The sequence below is a fragment of the Erpetoichthys calabaricus genome, chromosome 8 (genome assembly GCF_900747795.2).
Source record: "Erpetoichthys calabaricus chromosome 8, fErpCal1.3, whole genome shotgun sequence".
Taxonomy (NCBI): domain Eukaryota; kingdom Metazoa; phylum Chordata; class Cladistia; order Polypteriformes; family Polypteridae; genus Erpetoichthys; species Erpetoichthys calabaricus.
The window spans coordinates 6,715,672-6,731,646 of record NC_041401.2 but is presented as its reverse complement, the minus strand read 5'-3'; the positions used below and the strand labels follow the sequence as shown (position 1 = coordinate 6,731,646).

The 15,975-nt window shown below is 43.1% G+C and overlaps 1 protein-coding gene across 4 annotated transcripts in view; it reads left to right on the top strand.

Annotated features, from left to right (window-relative positions):
• The window catches only part of pde1a (phosphodiesterase 1A, calmodulin-dependent), a 517,554-nt gene that overhangs the window by 442,491 nt on the left and 59,088 nt on the right, over positions 1–15,975 (top strand). For all 4 annotated transcript variants that reach the window (XM_051930634.1, XM_051930635.1, XM_051930636.1 and 1 more), the window contains one exon: positions 1,200–1,300. In XM_051930634.1, coding sequence (XP_051786594.1) covers positions 1,200–1,300 — 101 coding nt within the window. The remainder of the gene's footprint in view (positions 1–1,199; positions 1,301–15,975) is intronic.

The window sequence follows — 15,975 nt, the reverse complement described above, 5'->3', positions numbered from 1 at the left end:
TCCGTGGTGAATTTCCTGGTATGTTTGGTGTCATTGTTCATGTTGGAAGGTCCACTTTTGGTGAAGTTTCAATCTTCTGGCAGATGGTCTCACCTTATTGTTAAGCACCCTCTGGTACAATGAAGAGTGGCTGCAGTAATGGTGAGCTGCCCAGACTATGTAACTTAAGATCATATTAGCTTTTTTAATCACTTCTGTCCACTGCCTGATGTAGATAGTGGTCACTCTACTGTTGGTGCTTTCCCACCACAGGAACCGACGAGTTCCTTTATGATGTAGAGTCATGGCCAAAGGTTCTGAGAATGACCCAAGTGTTGGTTTTCACAGAGTTTGCTGCTTCAGTGTTTTTAGATCTTTGTGTCAGATGTTTCTATGGTGTACTGAAGTAGAATTACAAGCAGTGCAGAAGTTTCAAAGGCTTTTATTGACAATGACATGAAGTTTATGCACAGAGTCCATATTTGCAGTGTTGGCCCTTCTTTCTTTTTCAAGACCTCTGCAATTTGCCCTGGCAGGCTGTCAGTCAACATCTGGGCCAAATCCTGACTGATGACAGCCCATTCTTGAATAATCAATGCTTTGAGTTGGTCAGAATTGGTGGGTTTTCGCCTCTTGAGAATTGACCACAAGTTCTCAATGGCATTAAAATTTGGAGAGTTTCCTGGCCATGGACCCAAAATGTTGATTATATTACTATGTATGTCATATTTTGATTTTATTACTATGAATATTTGTGGTGTGCCATCTGTTGGAATGAAAGAGGCATAGCAACCGGATAGACACAAAGACAGTTATCCTTTTATTAAGGTAGTTTCATACAGTGGATCCCAATATTACTTTAAAATCTTTAGCATGAACACAGAGACACAGGAGGAAACTTGTTAAGGCCAGATGTCGCATGAATGTTAGAAAGCTTTTCTACACACAAAGAACCACAGACACATGGAATATGTTACCCAGTGACTTGGTGGAGTGCAGGACTTCAGGGACCTTCAGATCTCGACTTGTTGTAATTTTGGATGATGTCAGTGAATGGGATAGAGAAGCTTGCTGGGCTGAAGGCCCTGTTCTCATCACAATTTTTCTAATGTTCTAGAAGTGCAATATGGACCTGTTGCCAGCTTCTGGAAGTGTGTACACCTGGGTCCCCATCCTTTGTGCTCTTTGACTTAATTTTGTTATTATTTTCTTCTCCCCAGCACTGGCTGACAGAACTGGAAATTTTAGCAATGGTGTTTGCAGCTGCAATTCATGATTTTGAACATACAGGAACCACAAACAATTTCCACATTCAGACCAGGTACTCTTCTGTGTGTGTATGTGTGTGTGTGTGTGTGTGTGTGTGTGTGTGTGTGTGTGTGTGTGTGTGTGTGTGTGTGTGTGTGTGTGTATATGTAATGTAGCATGAATAAATAATGAATAATGAACTAACTGTGCTAAGCTTAGTTGTGAGATCCCAATTTATCATTTTTGTGTTTTCCGCTGTGGAACTTGAACCCCAGACAGACAGACACGACACCAGATGTCCACAAAAACACGCTTTTATTCTCCTTTGCACACACAGCACAAACACGCTGCCCAAAGACTCACTTTCCTTTTCCACTCCTTTCTCTTTTCCTTCTCTTCTGCCACCTCCACTCCTACCATCGCAAGCTCCGTCCTCTGCCTCCCGACTCTGGCTCCTCGAATGGAGTGAGGCGGCCTCTTTTGTTGTTAACCCGGATTTGTTCCAGGTACTTCCTGATGATCTTCCGACGGTGAATCCTGGTGTGGCGGAAGTGCCGCGTTCCAAAGCTCCATGATCCTCCGGGCGTCCCCTGGCAGTGGCCACTGGCACAACAGGGATGAGCTTCAAAGCTCTGATCCCATTGCCCTCTAGGCAGACCAGGGCAGCTGCCCTCTACTGGCCCAGGGGAAGTATTGTCCCTCTCCCGGTCCTTCCAGGCATCCCGTCTGGGCAGGATCCCCAGCCATCTGCCACACCGCAGATATATGGATTATTTATTCCTCTCTCTATATTTTTTGCCACTTTGACGGTGACAGTATGAAGCCATCTTGTTTGCTATTTAAATAGTTGTTGATATTTCCTGCAGTTTTATTATGGCTGCCACCACGCTTGTTATACCGACATGTTTCCTGAACAAACACTGCCATTAATCCTGACCTTGCACACTCCCAGTTTAAATTTGCAGCACTTGGTTTTATCTTGATGTCCTGGCTAAGTTGCCTACCTTGGCCTAGTCATTCTGGGCACCTAATCATTCCCTGTCTCTGATTGGCTAATTCTCTCACCACTTCACCACCTAATCTCTAATGTGTGGTAAGCATACTGACAAATAAAATGGCTGCCCGTCTCCTCATACAGGTGGATGCTGCACGTTGGAGGTGGTTGAAATGACTCACCCTTCATTATGTGAAGCTCTTTCATTAGCAAAAAAAAGCACTGCAGTCGTGGCCAAAAGTTTTGAGAATGACACAAATATTAATTTTCACAAAGTTTGCTGCCTCAGTTTTTATGATTGCAATTTGCATCTACTCCAGAATGTTCTGAAGAGCGATCAGATGAATTGCAATTAATTGCAAAGCCCCTCTTTGCCATGAAAATGAACTTCATCCCAAAAAGCCACTCCATGTCAAAAACCACTGCATGATCCTGTCATTAAAACAGGCGAGAGTGTCGATGAGGACAAGGTTGGAGGTCACTCTGTCATGCTGATAGAGTTAGAATAGCGGGGTGCAATTGTTGTGAAGAAGGCTTCAGGGAGCCCAAGAAAGCGCCAAGACCGCCTCCTAAAGTTGATTCAGCTGGGGGCACCACCGGTGCAGATCTGGCTCGGGAATGGCAGCAAGCAGGTGTGAGTGAGACGAAGACTTTTGGAGGATGGCCTGGTGGGTGTCAAGAAGGGGAGCAAAGAAGCCAAGAAAAACATCAGGGACACACTGATATTCTGGGATTGGCCTGCTGGGGTCAAGTAATTTTCTCTGACAAATCCCCTTTCCGATTGTTTGGGGCATCTGGAAAAAGGAAAAGGTGAGCAGCGCTACCATCAGTCCTGTGTCATGCCAACAGTAACGCATCCCGAGACCATTCGTGTTGCTTCTCACGCACAATTTGGCCTAAGATCACAGCCATGAATAAAGAATGGAACCAAAACATCCTCTGAGAGCAACTTCTGCCAACCATCCAACAACAGTTTGGTGACCAACAATGATGGAGCACCGGGCCATAAGGCAAAAGTGATAACAAAGTGGCTCAGGGAACAAAACATCAAAATTTGGGGTCCATGGCCAGGAAACTCCCCAGACTTTAATGCCATTGAGAACTTGTGGTCAATTCTCAAGAGGCAAAAACCCACCAATTCTGACCAACTCGAAGCATTGGTTATTCAAGAACGGGCTTCCATCAGTCAGGATTTGGGCCAGACGTTGATTGCCAGCATGCCAGGGTGAATTGCAGAGGTCTTGAAAAAGAAAGAAGGGCCAACACTGCAAATATGGACTCTGTGCATAAACTTCATGTCATTGTCAATAAAAGCCTTTGAAACTTCTGAACTGTTTGTACTTCTACTTCAGTAGACCAGAGAAACATCTGACAGAAAGATCTAAAAACACTGAAGCAGCAAACTTTGCGAAAACCAACACTTGGTTCATTCTCATAAATATAAAATATTATTATTATTATAGCATGGACTTCATCCTGGCATTGGAGTCACCCAAGGCCGCTTTATTCTTACTTCATCCACACTGCCACAAGTTTCCACCAGGGAGTGCATGACATATAATCTGTCACTAGGCATGGTGTGCAGACCCTCCTGTCAGTGACTATGTAGTCCTGTGTATGTCTACTGTGCATAAATTGAAATCCCATGTGCTCACTGGAGGAACAGGTGTGCCCAAGTAAAAACAGGCCTTTAGAAAGCAAGACAAACCTCTTTTGTAGTTAAGGGAAAACAAATCTTGAAAACGAAAGTACCTTTTTGTTTGCTTTTTAATTTTCTTTCTTTTTTTTTTTTGAGTATTGAACTTGTGATGATCAGCACTTATCACTTCTTTGTGGTATTTGGACCCATTTTGTCTGGACCTGATCTTGTCTCTTCTCCATCTGGCCTTTAGGCTCCTCAATCAAAGTAAAAACCAATGGTACGAGGAATAATTAGTGCAGGAAAATGGGCTGGAAGAAGAGACGTGTGGCCATTTGGCCAAAGCAAATGTCATAACCGAAAATTCAAAAAGACCCCTAAAACATTAACCAGAAATCACAAGAAAAATAAAGTAGCCAAAAGTCTTTAAATGGAGAATTGAATAGCATGTGTGACCACCAGGGGGTGTTGCACCACCCCAAACACAACCTCATAGACATGAGTCCTGGTTTAAAATAAAGTTTTATTTGCATGGATACCTTTCCAAAAGGCTTCAACAGTGACATCAACACAACAATATTCTTTTTCTTCTGTCTCTTTCTTATCCTTCACACACACACACACACCCCAGATGAGCTTTGTCCATCCTCCACACCTTACTGCGACTCACCCGGCTAAGATTGATGGGCTTCTTTGATCTATGACCTGGGCATAGCCCTTTAGAACTACTTCTGGGTCAATTAGATGTCCCATAAAGTAGGGATTGTAAATTCCACCAGCTGTTCCTAGTGGCCACTATCTATCTATCTATCTATCTATCTATCTATCTATCTATCTATCTATCTATCTATCTATCTATCTATCTATCTATCTATCTATCATAAGCTTCCTTACATCTATCTATATTATCCTGCCTATTATACTAAAATTAATATCTATTATATAGTGCCTTTCCTATCTATCTATCTATCTATCTATCTATCTATCTATCTATCTATCTATCTATCTATCTATCTATCTATCTATAGGGTGGTCCAGATCTAATTATGCAATTTTCATTACACATGGACCACCCTGTATTATATAGTGCCTTACATATCTATCTATCTATCTATCTATCTATCTATCTATCTATCTATCTATCTATCTATCTATCTATCTATCTATCTATCATAAGCTTCCTTACATCTATCTATATTATCCTGCCTATTATACTAAAATTAATATCTATCTATTATATAGTGCCTTTCCTATCTATCTATCTATCTATCTATCTATCTATCTATCTATCTATCTATCTATCTATCTATCTATCTATCTATCTATCTATCTATCATATAGTGCCTTTCATATCTATCTATCTATCTATCTATCTATCTATCTATCTATCTATCTATCTATCTATCTATCTATCTATCTATCTATCTATCTATCTATCTATCTATCTATCTATCTATCTATCTATCTATCTATCTATCTCTCCAGCCGAGGGAAGATGTTGTCTGGTGGATATTTTATCCTCTAATACACTAGATGGCTACATCCCTAGTCATTGGTACCCATTCGGATACCCACAGGGCATGCTGGGAACTGGAGTACCAGATATTCAGCCCTGTTGTGTTCCATGTGTGCCGCCAGGAGCTGCTGTAGGGTGTTTACAATCCCAGCTTTGTGGGACTGCCATCTAACCCAGAAGTGCTTTCTATGGACCATGTTCTAGCACCGGAGGTACCTCCCCTGGTCCAGGATAAAAGGAGTCATTCTGCCTCACCTCAGTGAGTCAGGGTCGGGAGGCAGCAGGCGAAATTCAACTGGAGGTGGAAGGAGGAAGAGAATCTGTTTATTTTGAAGTAATTTGGCTGGTGATTATTTGAAACGTGCTGGTGGCAAATAAAGGCCTCTATTATGAAACCCGGAAGTTATGTAGATTAAAATTGTGTCTGCTGTTTGGAGCTCAGTGGCGCCCCCTTGAAGTTACACCATCCACACTAATTGAAAACACAAAACAGCTCTAACCCCTGGTTTGAGAACATTTTCATCCTCTGCAGTTTGCCTATCAGACATGTAGGTGTGGAGGATGCTCTGATCTCAATTCTCCACAGTGTCTACTTCCGCCTGGACAAAGCCAGCACCCCAGTCAGGATCATGTGCTTTGATTTTTTTCAGAGCTTTTAACACCATTCTGCCTCATCGACTGTGATTAGGGAAAGCTATAGGTGCTTCCTAGAAGACCCCTGCCCACTTCATTCACTACAACATCAGAGTATGCTCTCCTGTCTCATGGTATAAATCTTCTGCCTGCCTCCTTGACTTTTAGTCCCCTTCATATCGTAACACCAACAGGAGATTGCGTCACCTGAATGATCACAGCAGCCAGCAGCCACACCACATGTGCTTCAGAAGAGGTTATTCACCTGAAGCTAAGCGTAAGTTAACCCAGAGGAGGACAGGAATAGTTCAATCAATCAGTCTTTACTCAGTCACAGATGAGTACATAGATTCATGCTTTGCAAAGCAGAAGAGCCCGGTTTTCTGGTTTTAATCTGCTTTTAATATTCATTTTTCTCCAACCCACTTACTTATGAAACAGCATCTAAGCATTTCATCAATTCGGCCGGCCAAGCGTTTCTTTTTTGTGTACGTGTCAAGAGGGGCCCCAAAAAAGAAAAGGTCATCTTTCCTGTGTCTAACAGACGCGTTCCTAAAAAGGAAAGTTACCTAAGTTCAGTTTACTTCACCTTATCTTATGACAGACGCCTGTATGAATAACCTGCCGTTATAATAAAACAGTTTTTAATCCTTAGTAGCTTGCAAGCAGTTAAATTTTCTTTCACAGATACCATCTAGGAAAAAGCTTGGGTTGCTACGGGAAGAGGTGTTGGTGAGGCCAGAAGGGAACACTTATTCTGTGGTCTGAATGTGATTCCCAGTCCCCCAGTCTGCGTATGGATCCCACTGCACCAGTGCCGTGACGGTGACACTGTGGTATAAACATGTCACCGTCCTTGGGATGAGACATAACCCTGAGGTCGTGACACTCTCTGTCATTAAAGACCCCTGATCATCCTTCAAAAAGGGTAGGGTGTACCCCGATGTCCAGGTTAAAGTGCCCACCACAGCCTAAGTCATTCTGGTCCGCCTGGATGGTGCAGAGGTAAGAACTGCTGTCCCGGTGTTTTCCACTAGGAGTTGCTAGCTCCCTGGAAATACGTTAATTTTGCAGTTGGGGCGTCTTAAGTAACCTGAACTTAAACACATACAGTGGGTATAGAAAAGAAACCCCCTCCCCCTTCGAAATATTCCCATTTTTTTTTGCTTTACAGCCTTAAATATAAACACACAAACTAATATTTCTTCCCAGCTTTACTTACTCAATGCAACCTCTAACATCCAAGTGAAAAATATCACAGCTACAGTTCAGAAGAATTTTAAACAAGAACTACTGAGATTACTAAAGGATCACCCCCTCGTAAACTCAATCAGGTGTCAGTGGCCACCATTTCCATTGTGGTTACTGGTTTCTTTCCACCTGTGAACAGTTGTAATGAGTGGGATTAGTGAAGCTGTTCCTGGCTCATTCATTCCCTTGCTTGGTAGTGCAACTGACAGCAAACAACTGACAATGGCTGGCAGGCCACTTTCAAAAGATGTCAGGGATAGACTTGTGGACAGACATAAGGCAGGAGATGGAGACAAAAAATCTCAAAGGCTTTATCAATCCCAAGGAGCTCAGTAAAGTCCATCATAAAGAAGTGTTTGGTACGACTAGGACCATCCGTGGACCCAGCCGTCCCTCCAAACTGGATGGAAGATCAAGGAGGAAACTGGTAAGAGAGGCTACCGAGAGGCCAATGGCCACTTTGAAGGAGTTACAGGATTGTATGGCAAAGAGTAGTCATTAATGGTGTGCATGTGACAACAATTTCACAAGCGCTCCACAATGGTGGCTTGTTCAGGAGGGTCGCACTTCTCAAGAAAGGCCACATTAAGGCTCGTTTGGGCTTTCCCAGAATGCACCGTGAAGATTCTGATGCCAAGTGGAAAAAAGGTCTTATAGTCAGATGAGACCAAAATCAAACTATTTGGCCTCAATACCAAATGGTCCACCAATGCAGCTCACCATCCACAACACACCATACCAACAGTAAAGCATGGAGGGGGCAGCATCCTGTTGTGGGTGGCCTGGGGCTCTCATTAGGGTAGAAGGAGGAATTGATGGAGAAAAATACCATCAAATTCTGGAGGAAAACCTGCTACCCTCTGCCAGAAAGTTGAAGATGGGCAGAATGTTCACCTTTCAACACGACAACGACCGGAAACACACAGCAGAATTGACCTCACAGTGGCTGAAGAAGAAAAAAGTGAATATCCTGGTGTGGCCAGTCAGAGCCCAGACCTAAATCACAGTGAAAATCTGTGGAAAGATCTGAAGATAGCAGACCACCAACACTCACCATCCAATTTGACCAGTGTGGAGACCAGCTTCGACACAGACAGGCAGACACCAATGTTCAAATCACCACACGCGTTTATTTACAAATATTTACAATTAAATGAGTCCCGCACACAACCCAGTGCCCCTGAACCACACACCCTCAGCCCAGGCCTTTCAAACTCCTGTCCTCTCTTCGCCGCCTCCACTCCTCTCCTCCGAGCTTTGTCCTCTTCCACCCGACTCCAGCTTACGACTGGAGGGAGGCGGCCCCTTTTATGTCCACCTGGATGTGTTCAAGGTGCCCTCTGACGAGCTTCCTGCGGCACTTCCTGGCCACCCGGAAGTGTGTCCCCGGTAATCCTTCCGCCAGCACCTCCGGGTGTGGTGGCTGATGTCCAGGGCTTCACAGTCTTCAGGGTACACCCTGGCGGTGGCCACTGGCCCCTATAGGGTTGAGCTTCCAAGCTCAATTCCTGTGGCCCCCATACAAACCAAGGTGGCTGCCCTCTTGTGGTCGGGGGGAGGCATAGTCCCTCTCTCAGTCCTTCTCGGCATCCCAGCTGGGCACAGCCACCCGCCACAACAGTTAAACTGTAAAGAAGAGTGGGCAAATATTGCTTAATCTAGATGTGCAAAGCTGATAGAGAAGTGTCCCGACAGACTCAAGGCTGTTATTAAAGCAAAAGGTGGTTCAACAAAATATTGACATGGGGGGGGGAAGCTGGGAAGAAATATTTTTTGTGTGTGTTTTCATTTAAGGCTGTAAAGCAAAAAAATGGGAGTATTTCAAAGAGGGGGGGGGTTCTTTTCCATACCCACTGTATATTATAAAGAGGTCGATATCCCGGTAAGAAATGACATAAGAGAAAATAGCTTAGTTTTCTTTAATGACAATTTATGCTGCATTACAGACGAGGAAGCCATAGCAGGACTTTTTTACCAAGGTGGGAACTCGATGTATACAGTCTGAAATTTTCATCGCTGCGCTGGACGGATTTTCAAGATCGGATGACGTTATCTCCCATCCGTCCGTCGGCTTCAAAGGTGTGCCGGGCAATGTTCCAAGGCTTTATACTCTTTCTCCATGTGCAGGCCCTCACTTAGGTAAATCATGCCAGTCCAAACAAGGCAAAAGAGAGTTTCCGATGTCATGCTGACTCTAACACACAGAAATAGTGTACGTTGCCCATTTTCGTAGTTGTCCTTAACTTGTCTTGTCTTAAAATGCTTGCCTAGCAGTTCTAAATGCTGGGCCCCTGTACTAAATCTGGCTTTGTGTTTTCGCTGTAGAGGTGAGAAGAAAAGAAAAGCAGATTTAAAATATTTGCACAGAGCACAGTGACATATTAAACTTATATTCTGATTACACCCGGTTCTTCCCGCATTGATATGGAAAAAGCTGATCTAACGGGAGCAGCCGACAGAAGAAGCCTAGTCATTCTGGCCCCCTAATCATCCCCTGTCTGTAATTGGCTTCACCACCTAACAGCTAATGTGCAGTGAGCAGACTGGCAGAACAATGGCTGCCGTTGCATCATCCAGGTGGATGCTTCACATTTGTGGTGGTTGAAGGGACACCCCACTCAGTGACGCACTTTGAGTATTGAGAAAACATTATATAAATGTAAAGAATTATTATTATTATTCATCCATTCGTCCATCCTTCTGATTTTCTGGACCCTGTTCACTAATAATACGACATCTTCTCATCCTTATTTCAGTAACTTTCCAAGTTGTCGCCCCTTTAGATTCAGTAGGTGGTGCCCACTTTCCCCAACCACATCCCAAAGACATTGCAGGCCTCTCGGAAGTTTTCTGCTCAAAACTAAAACCTGACATATCTGCTATGAAATATGTCGAGTGGATAACTAAGAAACGTTTCTTTGTCATCTTCTTGTACGGTCTCCCCCTCACACACCTCAGCATGCACGGATTCAATGTGTCCAGCTTCACAGAAAGCTCCTTTGAACAAACCCCCCTTCCTCCACCAACTCCCCCCCACCCCCCACCCCGAGCCAAACCTTCCTTTTTCTGACAAGTCCTGTCAACACCTCTCACCGTAACGTGGCTCATCCCACAGACAGTAAACTGTTTGCAGGGCTTTGACTTGGCTGAATGTTTTCCCAAAGCTGATTCCCGGTGGCAAAGAGTATGAATAAAGATGGGAGGGCAAGGGAGCGAAACGAAGAGAGCATAAGGGAGAAGGAACAGGCTGAACACGTCCAGTGCTTCATCTCACAGCCGGCTCACCTGGGAGAAACTCTTTGAGCTCATTACAGTTCTGGCTGATGGACACGCACAAGTCCACTTTTACCTAAATTGACAGTTTTAGCGGGGGCTGGCAGACTACTGGCTGTTTCAGACGGCCTTGTCATGCTGGATGCATGAATTTGTGACTCTGTGGTATGCAGTTTTCAACAGTTGCTCCTATAAAGTTATTGCCTGTGCTTTTTTTATGATAACTGCAACGGGTTTCGTAAATGGCAATATTATGGTGAGGGTAAGAGTGGCACCTGGCTGACACACTGTGCTTTAGGCCTGCATAACAGGCTACCTGAATGACATTGTATTGCCAGAGGCAATGACAAATATTGTCAAATTTGTTGTTGAAATGACAAATGCAATGCATATGTCTCTGTTATATTACATTTCGTATGGGATTTATAAAAGCAGTGTTAATGTTTGTGATGCGCCTTCTCTTTGAATAACAAATGCAATTTATTGTGTGACTTGCATACAGTCATATGAAAAAGTTTGTGAACCCCTCTAAGCCTGCATAATAATTGACTCTCCTTTCAACAATAAAGATAACAGTGGTATGTCTTTCATTTCCTAGGAACATCTGAGTACTGCGGTGTTTTCCGAACAATGATTTTTAGTGACGCAGTATTTAATTAAATCAAATGTGACAATCTGGCTGTGCATAAATGTGGGTCCCCTTGTCATTGTGCTGATTTGAATGCCTGTCACTGCTCAATGCTGATTACTTGGTTGATGAGCTCGTTACGCCTTGAACTTCATAGACAGGTGTGTCCCATCATGAGATATAAAGGGATTTAAGGTGGTCAATTACAAGTTGTGCTTCCTTCCCTTTGACTTTACTCTGAAGAGTGACAGCATGGGATCCTCAAAGCAACTCTCCAAAGATCTGAAAACAAAGATTGTTCAATCTCATGGTTTAGGGGAAGGCTACAAAAAGCTCTCTCAGAGGTTTAAACTGTCAGTTTCTGTAACTGTAAGGAGTGGAATCAGGAAATGGAAGGCCACAGGCACAGTTGCTGTTAAACCCAGCAGGTCTGGCAGGCCAAGACAAATCCAGGAGCGGCGTATGAGCAGGATTGTGAGAATGGTTACAGACAACCCACAGATCACCTCCAAAGACCTGCAAGAACATCTTGCTGCAGATGGTGTATCTGTACATCGTTCTACAATTCAGCGCAATTTGCACAAAGAACATCTGTATGGCAGGGTGATGAGAAAGAAGCCCTTTCTGCACTCACGCCACAAACAGGGTCGCTTGTTGTATGCAAACTAGGCTCACCCGCCTTTTAAGGCAACTGACTTTTATGCTCAATTTGTGTGCGCTCCATGTGTACATCAGGCATGTAAGTGTAGGGAATGAGAACGTCAAAGTGCCCATTCATAACATCTCCCGAAAACCTAAGGTTTTTTTATCCCCTCGAGTGCCTGTCCAAACTTGGAGTGTAGGACTCCATAATAATATACTTGAAACTCTTAGGGGAACAACTCTCCCGCTGCCATTAGCTCAGAAATGGTACCATAAGTTTGAGACTTTGACATTTCAGTGAGATACTGAAGCTCATTTGTATAAGAGATTTCTGACGGCATCATTGTAAATGGCTGAAACCTTGACCAATTACTTAAAACATGTCGTACAATGCCAGCCCGAATCTGTACCACTAAAAACGGAGTTTCATGCACTAAATAAGCTATAGATGAGAATAAGCAAGCACCATCTCCCCTGATATTTACTACGCGGTGAGGCATTTGTACTCCATCGACATTAATTATTTCCAGAGACATAATTTTGTCTATTTTTCCAGCGCATCGCGCACAAAAGCAAGGGAATGATGGAAGCACCAGAACTCTGCTCACATCGCGTCGCTTTGTACCGCAAGTAGTAAGTCTGTGATAAGCGGAATACCGCTACGTTTTGCACTCATGGGACGGAAGGACAATCCCAACCGTTTTTATATAGTGTCTTGATGCTCATTAAGACAAGCCAGATTCATTTGGGAACAAAGTGCTTTGGACTGATTAGACAAAAATTGAGTTATTTGATCAGAACAAAAAGCACTTTGTGTGGTGGAAGAAGAACACCACATTCCAAGAAAAACACCTGCTACCTACTGTCACATGTGGTGGAGGTTCCATCATGTTGTGGGGCTGTGTGGCTAGTTCAGGGACTGGGGCCCTCGTTAAAGTCGAGGGTCAGATGAATTCAACCCAATATCAACAAATTCTTCAGGATAATGTTCAAGCATCAGTCACAAAGTTGAAGTTACGCAGGGGTTGGATATTCCAACAAGACAATGACCCAAAACACAGCTGGAAATCTACAAAGGCATTCATGCAGAGGGAGAAGTACAATGTTCTGGAATGGCCGTCACAGTCCCCTGACTTCAATATCATTGAAAATCTATGGGATGATTTGAAGCAGGCTGTCCATTAAATTGAACTGAACTGGAGAGATTTTGTATAAAGAATGGTCAACAATACCTCCACCCAGAATCCAGACGCTCATCCAAGGCTATAGGAGGACAGCGTCTAGAGGCTGTTAGATTTACAAAAGGAGGCTCAACTAAATATTGAGGTCATATCTCTGTTGGGGTGCCCACATTTATGCACCTGTCTAATTTTGTTATGATGCATATTGCATATTTTCTGTTAATCCAATAAACTTAATGTCACTGCTGAAATCCTACTGTTTCCATAAGGCATGTCAGATATTAAAAGGAAGTTGCTACTTTGAAAGCTCAGCCAATGAGAAACAAAAATCCAAAGAATTAAGAGGGGTTCCCAAACTTTTTCATATGACTGTATGTGTGTGATACACCATCTTTTGAAATGATAAAGACATAGCAACCAAGGCAGACACACAAATAACCACTCAGAGACATTTCGCCTTTTATTAAGGTGCACTAGCTGTGCTGCCCCTCTAAGATGGGTCGATATCTAAGTAATCAATTGTGACATAAATACACAGGAGACATCGAAGGTTTGGAGCAGCCACCTGTATAATATGCCCTGGCTGCAAATGGGTATCTTTATGATGAGTAGTGCTCGGTACAAAGTTCAAAACAAAACTGATTGAGAGGTGTAAAGATGGTGGCTCTAAAGTCCAAGACCAGAAATGACATCATCGGGACCGGAAGTGACAACATCGTTGGCAATGGAACCGGAAGTGACATCATCGTTTGGTGCCAGGACTAGAAGTGATGTCATCATAGGTTCTCAGAACTGGAAATGACGTCATCATTGGCACTGGCACCATGTGGGATTTCCTGTAGATGGTCTCCAGAGGATCGAGAGAGAAAGTCAGTGCACCTTGCTACCCCCTGGTCTGGTATGGAACTACCATTATTCAGGCCCTTTAGCACAATGCGGACCTCAGAGTTAACGTTTGCAGTACATCGTGCATTTGTCTCTGTTATCTGCCATTTGGTATAGGAATTGTAGTTTGTGATGCACCATCTGATGGAATGACAAAATTCACTGCATTTAATTTTAAAAAATAATAATAATCATTCTTTACATTTATCTAGCTCTTTTCTCACTATTCAAAAGAAATTCAGTGAGTGAGGAGACACTTCAGCCACCATTAATGTGCAACATCCACCTGGATGATATCACGGCAGCCATTTTTTGCGTCAATACACTCAACCACATGTTAGCTGTTAGGGGGTGAAGTGTGTTTGAGAAGTGTTTCTGTCTGCCACAGTATTTTTCCATCATTTTCACTATATATGCATAATAGCAAATAGAGTTTAGATAAGCATTGTGGTCCATGGATATACAACGTATTAAAATGCTGTAGTCCTGTCTACTTAACTCTTCTTAAAAAACATCAAGTCGAGTTTTGAAAGTCCTCCTGTCCACCACACTACTTGGTTACTTAGTCCACCTGTCTGGGATTTTCTGTGCAAAGAAAAACGTCCAAATATATGTGCAAATTTCTCCTTAACAAGTTTCCAACTGTGTCCCAATATTCTTGATGAACTCATTTTCAACTCACCATCTTGATCCACTGGACTAATTCCCTTCATCATTTTAAACACTTCACTCATTTCTCCTCTTAATCTTCTGTAAACACTCAGCTCTTTTAATCTTTCCTCATAATGCATCCCCTGTAACCCAGAATCAGCCGAGTCGCTCTTCTCTGGACCTTCTCTAGTGCTGCTATGTCTTTATGGAGACCCAAACTGCACCCAGGACTCCAGATGAGGCCTCACCAGTGTGTTATGAAGTTTGAGCAGAACCTCCTGTGACTTGTAGTCCACACATCAAGGCGCTATATAACCTGACATTCTGTTAGCCTTCTCAATGGCTTCTGAACACCATCGGGAAGTTGATACCTTAGAGTCCACTACGACTCCTACATCCTTCTGATAAGGTGGACTTTCAATTATCAGACCCCCTATTGTGTATTCAAACCTAACATTTTTACTTCCTATGTGTCATTCTTTACATTTACTGACATTAAATTTCATCTGCCACAAATCTGCACAAGGCTGTCTACTGTCCAAATCCAGCTTATATATATATATATATATATATATATATACAGTGGTGTGAAAAACTATTTGCCCCCTTCCTGATTTCTTATTCTTTTGCATGTTTGTCACACAAAATGTTTCTGATCATCAAACACATTTAACCATTAGTCAAATATAACACAAGTAAACACAAAATGCAGTTTTTAAATGATGGTTTTTATTATTTAGGGAGAAAAAAAATCCAAACCTACATGGCCCTGTGTGAAAAAGTAATTGCCCCCTTGTTAAAAAATAACCTAACTGTGGTGTATCACACCTGAGTTCAATTTCCGTAGCCACCCCCAGGCCTGATTACTGCCACACCTGTTTCAATCAAGAAATCACTTAAATAGGAGCTGCCTGACACAGAGAAGTAGACCAAAAGCACCTCAAAAGCTAGACATCATGCCAAGATCCAAAGAAATTCAGGAACAAATGAGAACAGAAGTAATTGAGATCTATCAGTCTGGTAAAGGTTATAAAGCCATTTCTAAAGCTTTGGGACTCCAGCGAACCACAGTGAGAGCCATTATCCACAAATGGCAAAAACATGGAACAGTGGTGAACCTTCCCAGGAGTGGCCGGCCGACCAAAATTACCCCAAGAGCGCAGAGACGACTCATCCGAGAGGTCACAAAAGACCCCAGGACAACGTCTAAAGAACTGCAGGCCTCACTTGCCTCAATTAAGGTCAGTGTTCACGACTTCACCATAAGAAAGAGACTGGGCAAAAACGGCCTGCATGGCAGATGTCCAAGACGCAAACCATTGTTAAGCAAAAAGAACATTAGGGCTCGTCTCAATTTTGCTAAGAAACATTTCAATGATTGCCAAGACTTTTGGGAAAATACCTTGTGGACTGATGAGACAAAAGTTGAACTTTTTGGAAGGCAAATGTCCCGTT